Source organism: Bos indicus, chromosome 12 (genome assembly GCF_029378745.1).
Source record: "Bos indicus isolate NIAB-ARS_2022 breed Sahiwal x Tharparkar chromosome 12, NIAB-ARS_B.indTharparkar_mat_pri_1.0, whole genome shotgun sequence".
NCBI lineage: Eukaryota > Metazoa > Chordata > Mammalia > Artiodactyla > Bovidae > Bos > Bos indicus.
The window spans coordinates 89,477,492-89,490,087 of NC_091771.1; the positions used below are offsets into that span (position 1 = coordinate 89,477,492).

Below are 12,596 nucleotides of genomic sequence, written 5' to 3' on the forward strand. Positions count from 1 at the left end.
AGGAAGAGTGTCCACTTCCCCGCCCTCGTGGAGACCCTCAGGAAGTGTTCACTTCCCCGCCCTCCTCCAGGAGCGCCCCCGACGCCGAGGCGCGCCCACCCCCGGCCCGCGGCGGAGAGCCGCAGTCTGGTCCTCCCGCAGGCTCGGGCCGGGCCCGGCGGCTCCGTGGGCAGGTGACCGGCCGCGTCCTCGCCCGCCCTCCGCTTTCGGCGACCCGAGACCCGACCGGGGTCGTGGGCGTGACCCGCGTCACGTGGCGCAGCGGTCACGTGCCGTGGGCTGGTCACGTGCGAGGCGGACGCGGGGCGGAGCCCGAGCTCGCGCACTCTCGCGAGATCCGCGGGGGGGTCACGTGACGGCACGGGAGCGGTGCGGCCTCACGTGACGGGCGCCGCCGGCTGCGGGGTCTTTTTTTCGCTGCGGGCGCAGCGCCGGGACCTGCTGCCCTCTCGCCGGCCCGGTCAGTCCCCGGCCCGGCCCAACCGCCCCCGCCCCGCCCGGCTCCCGCTCGCGCCCATGGCGGCCCCCGGCGGCGCCCGGCGACGGCCGCTGCTCCTGCTGCTGTTCGGTGAGAGGCCGGGCGGGGGCCCAGGGCTCGGGGTCCGCCGGCTGAGGGGCGGCTGTGAGGGGCCGCGCCGGCCCCGGGGGCGGGGGCTCCGGGAGCGCTGTCCGTCCGGACGGGCCGGCTGCCGGGGGTGGCGTCGGCCCGGGTCCCCGGAGCCCGCTTCTGGGGGCCGTTGGCGGAGACTTGGCGGCTTCTCTGCGCTGCGGTTCGCCCCCTCATTTGGGGGCTCCGGTGGTCGCGGAGGGCTGCGATCGGCTGCAGCCGGGACGAGGACGGCGCGGGCCTCGGTCCCCGCGGGGGACGGGGCGGGCGGCGACCCCGGCCTCGGGAGCCCGTCGTGCGGGCTTTCCCCTTGGCCCTGCGGGCCGGCACGGAGCGCTGACCTGTGTTCTGACGTCGCTCGCCGGCCGGGCGTTCTCATTAGGTTATAACGACCTCGTTACCCCGCTGAGTTTCAGGGACCCCGCAGTGGACAAAGGGCCTGGGCGTCACAGTGGACGTGCTCATTTCTAGCCAGGCGTCGTCGGAAAAGCGGCGTGCGTGGCTGCGGGTGTTTTCTCCGTTGAGGGATTTTGCTCTCATTTATTTGTCCTAATGAGAGAGAAACCGTGTTGACTTGAACAGGAATCACTGCCTGGTTTGATCTGACGTTAGGGCTCTGTGTGGCACTTTCTCTCCTGGTTCCCATGGCACGGGAAGATGAACGTGCTAGGGTCTGAGAAGTGCCGGCGGAGCGCCCTAGAGTTCAGCAGACAGAGAGGCACTTTCCACCCCTATCTGCTGGGAATTCTAGACATCTGCCCGAAATCCTGTTGCTGGTGACAGAATGAATTTTGGTTTCAGGTTCTTGTTTTGCCTGTTGTTGTAAAATGCATTCTTTGAGCTGCAAGACCAGCCGAAAAGGGTGACCTTACTTCAGCAAACTTGGAGCCTTGCTCTCCCTGGCAGGTGTCTTGAGTTAGGTGAGGAGCTGCTGGGACGGGTCTTGTCCTGTCAGGACGGCTGGCTTTTCTTTATGAGAAGAGCTTGCCAGCGTTACAAGTTTGTTACTGTGTTTCATGTTTTAAAAACTCACCTGATGAAGAGAAAAATCCGTAACTTCCCTACATTGATAGCTTGGAGTCTCGTGCATACAATTACTTTTTTGATATCCATTTTGTCATGTCCTTTAAATTTTATATTTGATTAAAAATACATTTTTTAAAAAAGGTTTGTTAAGAGCTTGGATTTGGATCTGTTTCAAGTAATGTTTATTTTAATACACAACTTCACCAAAAAGCATTTTCTAAAGATGTTTCTGAGTTCTAAATTACAAAGTCATCCTGCATTAGTAACTAGAAATTTAAGTTTCGTTTGAAAACTTTGTAGAAAGCTAGGCAAGTGTGAACTGAAACTTTTTGATACATAGATCAAGTATTATGTAATAGGACTCTTGACCGTTGATGTCACCGGATGACCTTCCGCTTTCAAAATGATGAACTGTTGCTTACAAAATAGGGGGGAAAATTTTTTTTTTTTTTACCGATACTGTTACTCTCGATTGTGGGAGTTTGTCAGTTACCCAGGTTGGCTGGCGATCGAATTCTTCACTAGGTTGGAAGTTTAAATGATTTAGGTCCATAATTTTGGATTTATATTGTTAGATCCATGCCAGGCTGTGGTAGTCCTTTGTGTGTCCCGAAAGACTTGACTCCATGCGTGTATGACCTACACTACTTCTGGAGCATCTGTTCAGCTGTGTTGTGATTATTTTTATGCCTGTATCTTCCTTATCCTACAGCCTATCTTGGCCTCACACATTAAGTGCTCAGGACCTACATGAAGAGACGCCCAGTTTCACAGCAGTGCCCCCTAGCAGAACATGCATGTCAGCTGTTTGGAAATGTACACAGTAGTCTTAGAGGTTGTGATTCTGTGTCAGGGATGGCTCCTCCGTCTGTCTTTTTCTTCTTTTAAGTCTTCATACATGATTATGTATCGCTGATTATAAAAAGAATTGATCTTAGATTAGAAAGTGAGTTATTTTAAAAAGTTAATGAAGAATTTATTGACTTGTTCCTCCAGATGGCAATCTCTTTCCCATCTCAAATGAGTATGTTGTAATTTGAAACATAATCATTGCTCACTGAGTGTTGGAGAGAAAGTGTTCAGGTGTGGTGAGCTCGGCAGGCACGTGGTCTGAGTCAGCAGGCCCAGTTCCAGATTGGCTCTGCACTATCGTGGCAGTGTGACCTCGAGCATGGTGGTCAACTGCTCCCTGCTTTGGACTCCCCATCTGTGAAAGGGAGTCCTGATAGTGTCTACCTATCAAAATTGTCACAGTAACTCAGTTACCTGAAGAGCACAGCACAGGCGCTCATTAAATACAACACTTACTGACGGTCTGTGTCAGGCGCCATGGGCTCAGCAATGAGCTTGATAGGCGAAGCCTTGCGGTGCTGAACACGCCGGTAGTAACAGGCCCTGGCCCTGTCCTCAGTGCTGCGCTGGCTTCAGCTAACCTGATGCTCTGGCACCTCTCGTGTCGGCTCACTTATTTTTACTTTACCCGTGCCTGAACTGAGGGTTTGGTGGTTCCTCTGAGCCCAACTCATCGGGCCAGGAGTGGCGGAGGACTCTCTTCAAGATTGAGGTCTCACCTCAGGCAGGCGTGTTCCCACAGCTTGTTTTAGAGACTGGAATGTCTCCACATGGAAGTTTTCTGAAGGAATAAGGTGCTACTCCTCACAGGACCCTGGAGAGAGGATGGCGGCGAGTCCTGAGTGAAGGGCTGCTCGTGGTGCAGGTTCTGACCTTCAGGAGGGATACTCCTCAAGTTACTGAAACATCCTGACTTGAGAAAGTGGTATTTTTATAGAGTTAAAAAGAAACTTCTGATCATTTGCATACACGCATTCTCTTATAATTTTATGCTATAATGCTGTTGCAGACATTTTTCTTTTGACCAAAATTGGCTTGTGGTTTCTTGTTTTAATTGAAAAATTTTTGGGTCTCTCCAGAATACATGTGGGTCTCTAGCCCCGCTGAAGGCTGTTTGAGGTTTGTTTAGTAATATTTCTTTGTTGTTCTTTGAAAGCTCAGGCCCTCAGCCTGTTTATTACTAAATGAGGGAATTATGTGATTGAAAAGTTATTTAACGTGAAGCGTTTTCTAGTGAAGGGCTTTGAGTCAGTAGGAAGCGTTTGGTGATTTAAGGAACTCTTACAGGAGAGTGGCTTGGTAGGAGCTGACGAGGGAAGCAGTGGCCTGACCTGCCGAGCCTGTGGAGCGTGTAGTGACACGTGACTCTGGGGCCAGGCCGGGCAGGGCCGCCCAGGCCTGGGGCGTCTCTGTGCGCCGGGTGCTGGTCGGTGTCCGGTGTCTGCCCGTCTTCTGTGCCCGGGCTTTGCTTCTGCTGCTGGACCTGCGTTTGCCTGGCTGGCGTCTCAGCGGCTCTTGTGCATTTACTCTGTCACTCTCAGAGGCGTCTTTAAAACCTTCACTGTGTCAGAAGTGAATCGTGGGGTTTTCGCTCCTTTTGAAAAAGCAGTATTCATTCGTTGGAAATGATTTTAGTGGCATCTTCCTTGAGTATTCTGAGGAGTAGCTTAGAAATTTGTGAATCAACACAGACGAGAGTATCCTTGATGCCTGGTTGGCTTGGTCCTTGTGCAGCAGCTTTTTTCTCTGTGGCTCCAGCCTGATGTTTCTTCTACCTGAGGCTTACAGGCGGCGTGTGGGGATTCTGTCTGTCCTCCCCGCTTTAGGCCTAAGCAGTAGTTGCTCTGAGGATTGTATTTGGTGCCAGTCACAAGGGTAGAGTGAACTGGGCTCACTGGAGTCACTTACACATGAGCAGCAGGGCCACGCGTGGGAAGCCAGCTGCTGCTCCGGAGTGCGCCACCTGGGTCGCCTTCACCCTTAGAGCCGTCGGAGGCGGGTGTGTCCCCTCCTGGTGAAGGGCGTGCAGGGGCCTGTGCTGCAGAAACACAGAGGTGTGTCTCTTGGCACGTGGCCACAGCTGTGCTGGCTGAAAGCTGTTTGGGTTTAGAAGGGTCAGAACATCTGTTCCTGCCCATCTGTGAGAGAACCAGGTGCTGAAGTGCATGGCTGTAAACTTACCTTTGTGCCCCTGATCAGATGCACTTGTTGCTAAGCTGCCTGCTCGGGTTGTGGCCTGTGGTCCTGGCCCTGGCTCAGAGCCACGGTCACACACAGGCTGGAGGCCCCGCGACAGCTCCTTCCGCCCTTCCCTTGGGCACTTGGCAGCGCCTGCAGAGGTGGTGTGGGGTCCTAAGGTCGCACAGCCAAGTCCAGAGCCAATGGAGTTACTGTGTTTTGAGGCCCTTCTGGAAGTGGGTAAAGAACTCTGATCTTCGGGTCTGTGGCTTTTCCTGCCCTGTCAGCAGGTAAATCAGGCAGCTCTTGAGCTGCAGTGTGGGTCCACCATTTCTGTAGAATGGGAGCGTTTGGTTCCAAGTTCAAGTCCTTCCTCCAGGACCCTGCCCCGCCTCCCAGAGGTCCTCTGAGGAACCGGCGTGAGGCCGCCTAGGCCCTGGGTGACCCCAGATTGGCACACAGGGGGTGGATTTTGAGAGGGCAGTGTCACAGTGGTGTGGGGGGACAGAGCCCTGCGGACCCAGCCCTTGGGACCTGCATGTCCCAGTCTCTTTGGCAGTTAAGCAGCTTTCCCAGTAACAGCCACGCTGCTGCAACTGTAAGCCACAGACACTTCCAAAAAGTCACACGGGGGTTTCTCTGTTTGGGAGTCAGCAGGCCTCGTGCACGGCGCATCAGCAGTGTTTGTGGTGAAGAATGGCAACGGGACCGCCTGCATCATGGCCGACTTCTCTGCCACCTTCCTGACCAGCTACGACACCAGGAGTGGGCCCCAGGTAGGAGAGCCCGGGCCCCGCACCCCGCTGTGCGCGCGCACCGGGCCTGCTCCTCGACACGCGTGCGTGTTCCGTGTCGCACACTGCGGTGCCCCTTGGTGCCTGGGTGGTCTGTGCGCGCTGAGGCTGCAGTCGCACGGACGGTCGTGAGCACCGCTTTTGCTGTTTTATTTTGAGCCTTTTTCAGTTTTCCTCACGATTGTATTTTATCACCACGACGCAGCGCTGTATTGTGTTAGCTGCCCTGAGTGCTCGCCCATCGCCCGGACCTGAGCTCTCGTGTTCTTTTTGTGCCTGGTTTGTGGCTCTGTTCTGCTTTAGATGAACTGTCACGCTGCAGGAATCACACGTGCACGCGTGTTGGAGGTGCAGTGTGACTGCACTGGTCTGACGGGCATCCCCGTGGTTTTGGTAACACAGCACTGCGCTCCTACAGAGTGAGGCCTGCTCGCTGCTGTCCGAGGCCCCTGACAGATAAGCAGCGCTTCTCTGTTTTTTGTGCCGTGCTTAGTCGCGTCCAACTCCCTGCAACCCCAGGGACTGTAGCCCGCCAGGCTCCTCTGTCCATGGTGTTCTCCAGACAAGAACAGCGGAGCAGGGAGCCCTTCCCTTCTCCCTCTCTGTTGATGCTCCCTCCGTTAATCACCTGTTGGTGGGCTTTGCAGCGCTTCATCCCTCTTCCATATGTCCTTCCATGAGACTTGCTGTCAGCGCTTTGTTGAAGCACGTTCTTCCTTACCCATCCCCGCGTCCACGCACGCCGCCTGCTGGCGCCTGGAGAGCCGTGGGGGCCCAGGACTGCCAGGAGGACAGGCGGGTCCTTTGGAGCCCCCTGGACATGCCAGCTGCCGACTCCTCTTGATGTAAATGATGTTTGTCAGACAGAAGGGAGCTCTGCGGGCCTTGTCCATGGAGATGCCTCTCATTGTAAAGATTTGTCCGGGCACCTTTTAATTTCTACTTCGCTTTTTTTGGGTTAGAATTTTTAAGTATTGTTTCATTATGTGTTAATCATCTTACACAAGTGGAGTCATTTGTTTGCAGTAATGTGACTTCCCACCTCATAAAAACGTGTCTTTGTCACAGGCATGGTCTGTCGGCAGGACAGTGCCAGGACAGCTTCTCGCTGGCCACTTGTCCAGTTCAGGTCATGGAGATGGGTTTTGGTGGTTTTGTAGTTGTTTGTTTTGCTTATGAAGTTCAGTCAAACAATTCTGCAGTAAACCTCATCTTCTCTCTGTTTAGAGAGACATGCTCTTGAAACAAGCTCTGTAGCAGTCACGAACGTCTGAGAGGAGCAGCTCATCCTGGAGCCTAGCATTAGTTATTTCAGTTTATGTGAGAGCTTTATTTTCATTCTCGTGTGAAGCAAAATTACGTCAGTGAAGCAAGTGTCAGTAATCAGGTCACCCTTATCTCACACTGGAATTTCTTTTCGCTGTTACTTGACATAAAGTGCTTTGTCTTTTGTTTTATGACGAACGTATGCGTTGATAGCGGCATCTGAGGTGGAGAGGGTCTGGGTTCCGAGCTGTGGTTGTTTCTGAACCCTGTGGTAAGTGACCCGTCATCGTGTTGGTTCCAGAATAAGTCCTTTGAGCTGCCAGCTGGTGCGGAAGTGTCAAATAGCAGCTCTTGTGGCAAAGAGAATGCTTCTGACTCCAGTCTCGTGATCACTTTTGGAAGAGGCCACACGCTGACCCTCATTTTCACCAGAAATGCAACACGTTACGAGGTCCAGCTGATGCGCTTTGCTTATAACTTGTCAGACACAGACACTTTCCCCAATTCGAGCTCCACAGGTAAGAACCAGTGTGGACCGGTGATGAGGTGAAGAGAATTGGGTTGGGGAATATCTAAACTGCTTTTTAAGCAAGCAGTTCAAGGGGTTAAAAACTGATTTTTTAAAATATAGGAGTCAAGACTGTGGAGTCGGCAACCGACATCAAGGCCGACATCAATAAGACGTACCGGTGTGTGAGCGAGACTCAGGTCAACATGGACAATGTGACGGTCACGCTCCGAGACGCGGCCATCCAGGCCTACCTGTCCAGCAGCAACTTCAGCAGAGAGGGTGAGGACCCCGCCGAGGCCCCGGCCCCCACTGTGGGGAAGGTGCCCTCCTCCCTGAGGGTGGGTTCAAGCAGGGTCCAGGGCAAAGCAGGCGGACCCTCTGCTTTCGTCATGGAGTGGATGGGGTCGGGGCGGCGGTCTCCACACAGAGGCCTCGCCCACCACAGTCCCGCTCAGGCAGGTGGGCCCGGGGTGCCACTCAGGACGTCCTCCTCCTGTGAGGTGAGGGTGCTGGCCTCTCGGGAGTCATGGGGGCCTAGGAGTCTGCAGAGAGCACCCTGGGCACCGCACAGCACGCTGTCTTCTGCTGCCAACCCCCCACATCCTGCCGCTCAGCTCACAGGTCACCATCACTGCCTGGGGGGAGGGTGGCATCCCCCCACCCTGCTCCGTGTGCCAGCCTTGCCTGGCGGCTCAGAGTGGCCGGGTTCTGGGCTGCATGGCAACCCCGTGGCCCTCCCTATGGCCGGCAGCAGGCCTGGGCCCTCCTGTTGCCAGTGGGGCTGCGAGGCCTTCTGCGCTCTGCACAGCCAATGAACAAAGGTTGCTATTTGTGATTAGAAATTTATTTTTTTTTTTTTTCCGCGCGTCCTCGGCCTGACCCCGCGCGTGCTCGGCAGGCCCCCGCGCGGGCTGTGCATCCGCGGTGGGAGCCGCGGGCCTTGGCGGGGAGGTTTCCAACCCCGGGGCACCAGCAGTCCGGTCCAGCCGGCTCTCGGGAGGGCGTTTCCACCCTGCCTCCCGAGGGCCAGGCCGCTACTCCCCTTTGGGCGTGCGTGTGAAGTGATTAGAAATTTAATGTTAAAAAAAAAATCCAAAGAATGTTTTACAACAGGTGAAAATAAGTTTCCGTGCCTGTGACTGAGCTTTTGCGGGGAGCAGCCACGGGCCCTCGCCCTCCCACTCCCGCGCTTGCGTAGTGGAGCCAGGTGGGGCCCGGCACCCACGGCCAGCACCCGCAGCAGCCACCACTTGGCCCTCAGAGGAGCCTGCCAGCCCTTGACCCCACAGGCACGCTCGTGGCGGGGCGGGGGCTGAAGGAAGCCCCACGTGACAGGGAGACCTGTGGCCAGAGGCCCAGTCACAGGGCCGAGGGTCAGATCCTGAGGCCGCCACGTGGCCCTGGTCAGGCCAGCCCGGAGGGTCCTGGCTGTTCCTAGGGCAGCAAGCGCGTGAGGCTGTGGGCACGAGCCAGGGTCCAGGGGGCTCGGGGGCACCCAGGGCAGTGGTTCACGTGCTCTCAGGAGCCGGGTGTGCAGTTAGCAGCTGAGCGCGGGCCTCAGCTGAGGGAAGCAGCGCGGATCTGGGAGGTCAGGCCGGGCAGCGGTGTCTGGTCCCCTGACCTGCCCGGCCTGGACACGCTTCACCTCATGGCCGCCTTCTGCTCCTGAGGCCTCTGAACACAGGCACAGAGACTGATGTTGTTGTTAAGGTAAACAATTGCCTTGTGTTTAGAGTACTGGTTTCAGAGCAGTTTTAGGTTCACAGCAGAACGGCAGACAGTACAGATTCCGTACATAGCCTGGTCCCCACGCAGGGGCTGCTCCCTCTGTCAGCGGTCCCGTGGCGGACTCTCTCCAGGGAGGGATGGCACAGGCGTGAGGCCCTGCCGCCAGCCCCCCACACAGGCTTCTCTCCCCGCTGGGGTCACCAGGCCCACCTGTGGCTCCCTCGTCCGCCAGGTGTGACCTCCTGCCCTGCCCTGCTGGCCCCTCCTGCCCCGCCCGGGCCTGCAGCAGTGGTGGCCTGGGCACGGGTCTCGCCTCCGAGCCTGACGCGCGGGGCTGTCCCTGCTGGACACGGGGCTGGTGCCAACCTGTGGTGCGTGTCCACTGTGTGTCCCCGCCTGGCCTGGGCGCTGCTGCCTTGGGGCTGTCTCCAGCCCGGCGCACAGGTGCTCAGTGTGTGTAAACTGTCACCGTTTCAAATGGTCTTGGAGACACCGTCCCAACAGCATAGGACACAGTTGAAGTTTTGTTCCTGACCTCACGGGAGGTTTGTTCTGCTGGAGAGGATGTTCATGTGGGTGAGGGGCCGCTGAGGCCTGAGGGTTCCAGGAGCAGGAAGAGCTGGGAGTGCAGGCAGGGGTCTGGTGGCCAAGCGCCTACCAGGCCGGGGGCAGCCTGCTCCTGCCCAGCGTTTCCGGAGCCCCGCCTCCCTGGAGGGTGGGCACACTCACCCCACTGTCCCTGCAGAGACGCGCTGTGAACAGGACCTGCCCACTCCGACCACGCCACCCCAGCCCGCGCCCACCCCAGCTCCCGCGAGCCCTGCCGTGTTCAGGTACAACGTTTCTGGCAGCAACGGCACCTGCTTGCTGGCCAGCATGGGGCTGCAGCTGAACGTCACCTACAGGAGAGTCGACAACAAGGTGGGCCGGCCAGAGCCCTGCTCCCTGCACTGGGTCCTGGGGCGGGTCGTGGGCAGTGTGTCCTGCGGCGCTCGGCTGGACCCCCATCCACCGGCTGTCCTGAGGCCGCAGAGCCTGGATCTGCCATCTCCTCGGGCAGGTGTGTCAGCCCTGAGAGGGGGTGGGCTCTCCGAGTGTCCAACAGGTACTCAGGGGTCTCGGCTCATCCTTGGAGATGACGATCTCCCCAAGGCCAAGTGTCTGGGGTGGCTTTGGGAGACAGAGACCCGTCCCTTCTGCAGGGATGAGAGCCGGGGAGGCTGCCGGAAGCACCAGAAGCCGTCTGCATGCAGCGGTCTTCCCTGCGCGGACTTGTGTCTTCCTTCTGGTTTGTTCCTGTGAACAGGCCTTGAAGCCACTGCCTCCCGGCCACCTCTGCCTCTGTCTGCTCACAGCCCGGGGGCTGGTGGGAGGGGAGCTGACCTCTTGTTCTTCTTGCAGACGGTGACCAGAGAGTTCAATGTCAACCCCAACAAGACCACCTTCGGGGGGAATTGCTCCGCCACACTGGCAACTCTGGAGCTCCACAGCGAGAACCTCCTGCTCCTGGCGCTCCAGTTCGTGATGGTGAGGGCCCCCCTACCGCTCCCCCGTCTGTGGGACCCCTGGCCCTGCAGCAGTGGTGAGGCACCCCCTCCCCCCGTCTGCAGGACCCCTGGCCCCCTAGCCCGTGTCCATCAGCAGAAACCTCATGGTACCTGGTAGCGCTGCAGGGGCCGGGGTGACCCGAGGCCTCGGGTGCTGTTGCTGCCCCGTCTGGAGCCGCGTCCCTGCGCCCTGCACACCTGCCCGGGATGAGTCCAGTCAGCAGGAGACTGGGGACGCGCAGACACGGCCCTGGTGGACGCGTGTGCCTCACTGTGCAGTGGGCTGCTGCACTCCTGATAAAAGCTTTCCCGGAAAGTTCAGTGTTGGCTTTTGGGGAGCGTGGCTCCTTCATCCCCTATCCTAGCAGGCTCTGCTCTGGGCAGGGACTGTAAGGAGCCAACTGGAGCTCTGTTCCCGAGACCACAGGCTGCCCTGTCACTCCCGAGCGCCATGCGGTCTCCTGCGGCTGGGGGCGCCCCCCTGGTCTGATGGGGCCCGTGTGCTTGTCCTCTTCTCTAGAACGAGAGCTCCAGCAGGGTGTTCCTTCAAGGAGTCCAGCTGAACCTGACCCTGCCCGACGCCAAAGGTGAGACCCCCACCCCACCCCACCCCACCCCGCCCCACGTGCCCTGCAGGTGCCCAGGGCGCTCACCCCTCTGCCTTTGCAGAAGGCAGCTTCACGGCCACCAACAGCTCACTGAGGGCGCTGCAGGCCACGGCGGGGAACTCGTACAAGTGCAACGCTGAGCAGCGTCTGCGGGTCACCAGCAGCTTCTCCCTCAACATGTTCCGAGTGTGGCTGCAGGCGTTCCGCGTGGACGGGGACAAGTTCGGGCCTGGTGAGTAGGGGCCGGTCAGGAGCGGGGCCCGGGGTCCTCTGCCTGCGTCCCTGACTCTGCGGGGCCAGCCCGGCCGCGGTGCTCCCACCACCCTCTGAGCAGGGCTGGGGAGGCCTCCCCGCGAGAGCCGTGGGCGCGACAGGGCGAGCCAGCTGTCTGTCTGTCCTCCCTACAGTGGAGGAGTGCCAGCTGGACGAGAACAGCATGCTGATCCCCATCGCTGTGGGCGGCGCCCTGGCGGGGCTGGTCCTCATCGTGCTCCTCGCCTACCTGATCGGCCGGAAGAGGAGCCACGCCGGCTACCAGACCATCTAGCCGCGGGCGCAGCCCCGGCCGCTTCCCTGGGCTTAGATCACTGTCGGGGGCACTTCCTTGCAAACTGGTTTTCAAATCTGCTTTATCCAACGTGAAGTTCATCTGGCAACACTTACTATGCACAAGAGAGTAACTATGGAAATGATGGTGTTAATTTTGCTAACTGGGTTAACTATTTTGCTAACTGGTTAAACGTTAATATTTACCAAAGTAGGACTCTTAAGGGGGTGGGGGGTAAGAGCTTTTCTAAATGGGCACAGGCTCCACTTTGGTTTGGCTTCTCGAGACCCTGGTGTTGGGGCTTTTCACTCAGACACAAGCCTCACAGAGGGAGGGTCTGGTCCAAGGCTTCGGCGAAGGCGGCGGCCGAGTGGTGAGTGTGGAGGGTGAGATGCAGACCTGGCTCCGCGGTTCAACCTCGGCACCCGGCCCAGCCCCCAAACCTCAGGGTGCCCGGCGCTGGGTCCTGGGCCCCACGCTCTGCCTCTTGAGAGCTGGCACTTTTTAAAATAGAAAAATGGGTGTTATTTTTACTTTTTTGTAAAGTGATTTTCCGTTTTCTGTTGGAGGTTTGGGGTGATGCTCTGTCCGCACCATGTTCAGTAGTCGTTCTGCTCTGCTCATCACTTGCAGCTCAGCGGGCTGTGTGCCAAGGAGCCCCTCTGGGACGCGGTGCCGTAACGACGCCAATAAAGCGTGTCTGTCTGGGCTTCCTCGTGCTTTTGTTGACTCCCGTGAGAAGTGGCGGGTGAGCTGGGTCAGCAGATCAGCCTGGGGGGCTGTCCCAAGGCCAGCGACTCAAGGAAGCCGGTATTCGGTTAAGACACAGCAGGGGAGCCCACTTTCTGGGGATGGGTCTCTGTGGAAGACGGTTCCTCACCCAGTCTTACGAATTGGTGGCCGAGGAGGGCCGCTCAGGCCAGAGTAGGCAG

General features: G+C 57.9%; 1 protein-coding gene across 1 annotated transcript; it reads left to right on the forward strand.

The window, feature by feature from the left end:
- The first annotated feature begins 369 nt into the window (after positions 1-369).
- Positions 370-12,373, forward strand: LAMP1 (lysosomal associated membrane protein 1). Its single transcript, XM_070800529.1, has 9 exons — positions 370-568; positions 5,318-5,439; positions 7,025-7,241; positions 7,355-7,513; positions 9,708-9,883; positions 10,364-10,489; positions 11,030-11,096; positions 11,179-11,349; positions 11,525-12,373. The coding sequence occupies exons 1-9, from the start codon at positions 517-519 to the stop codon at positions 11,662-11,664; spliced, it is 1,230 nt and encodes a 409-aa protein (XP_070656630.1). The 5' UTR covers positions 370-516; the 3' UTR covers positions 11,665-12,373.
- The last annotated feature ends 223 nt before the right edge of the window (positions 12,374-12,596 follow it).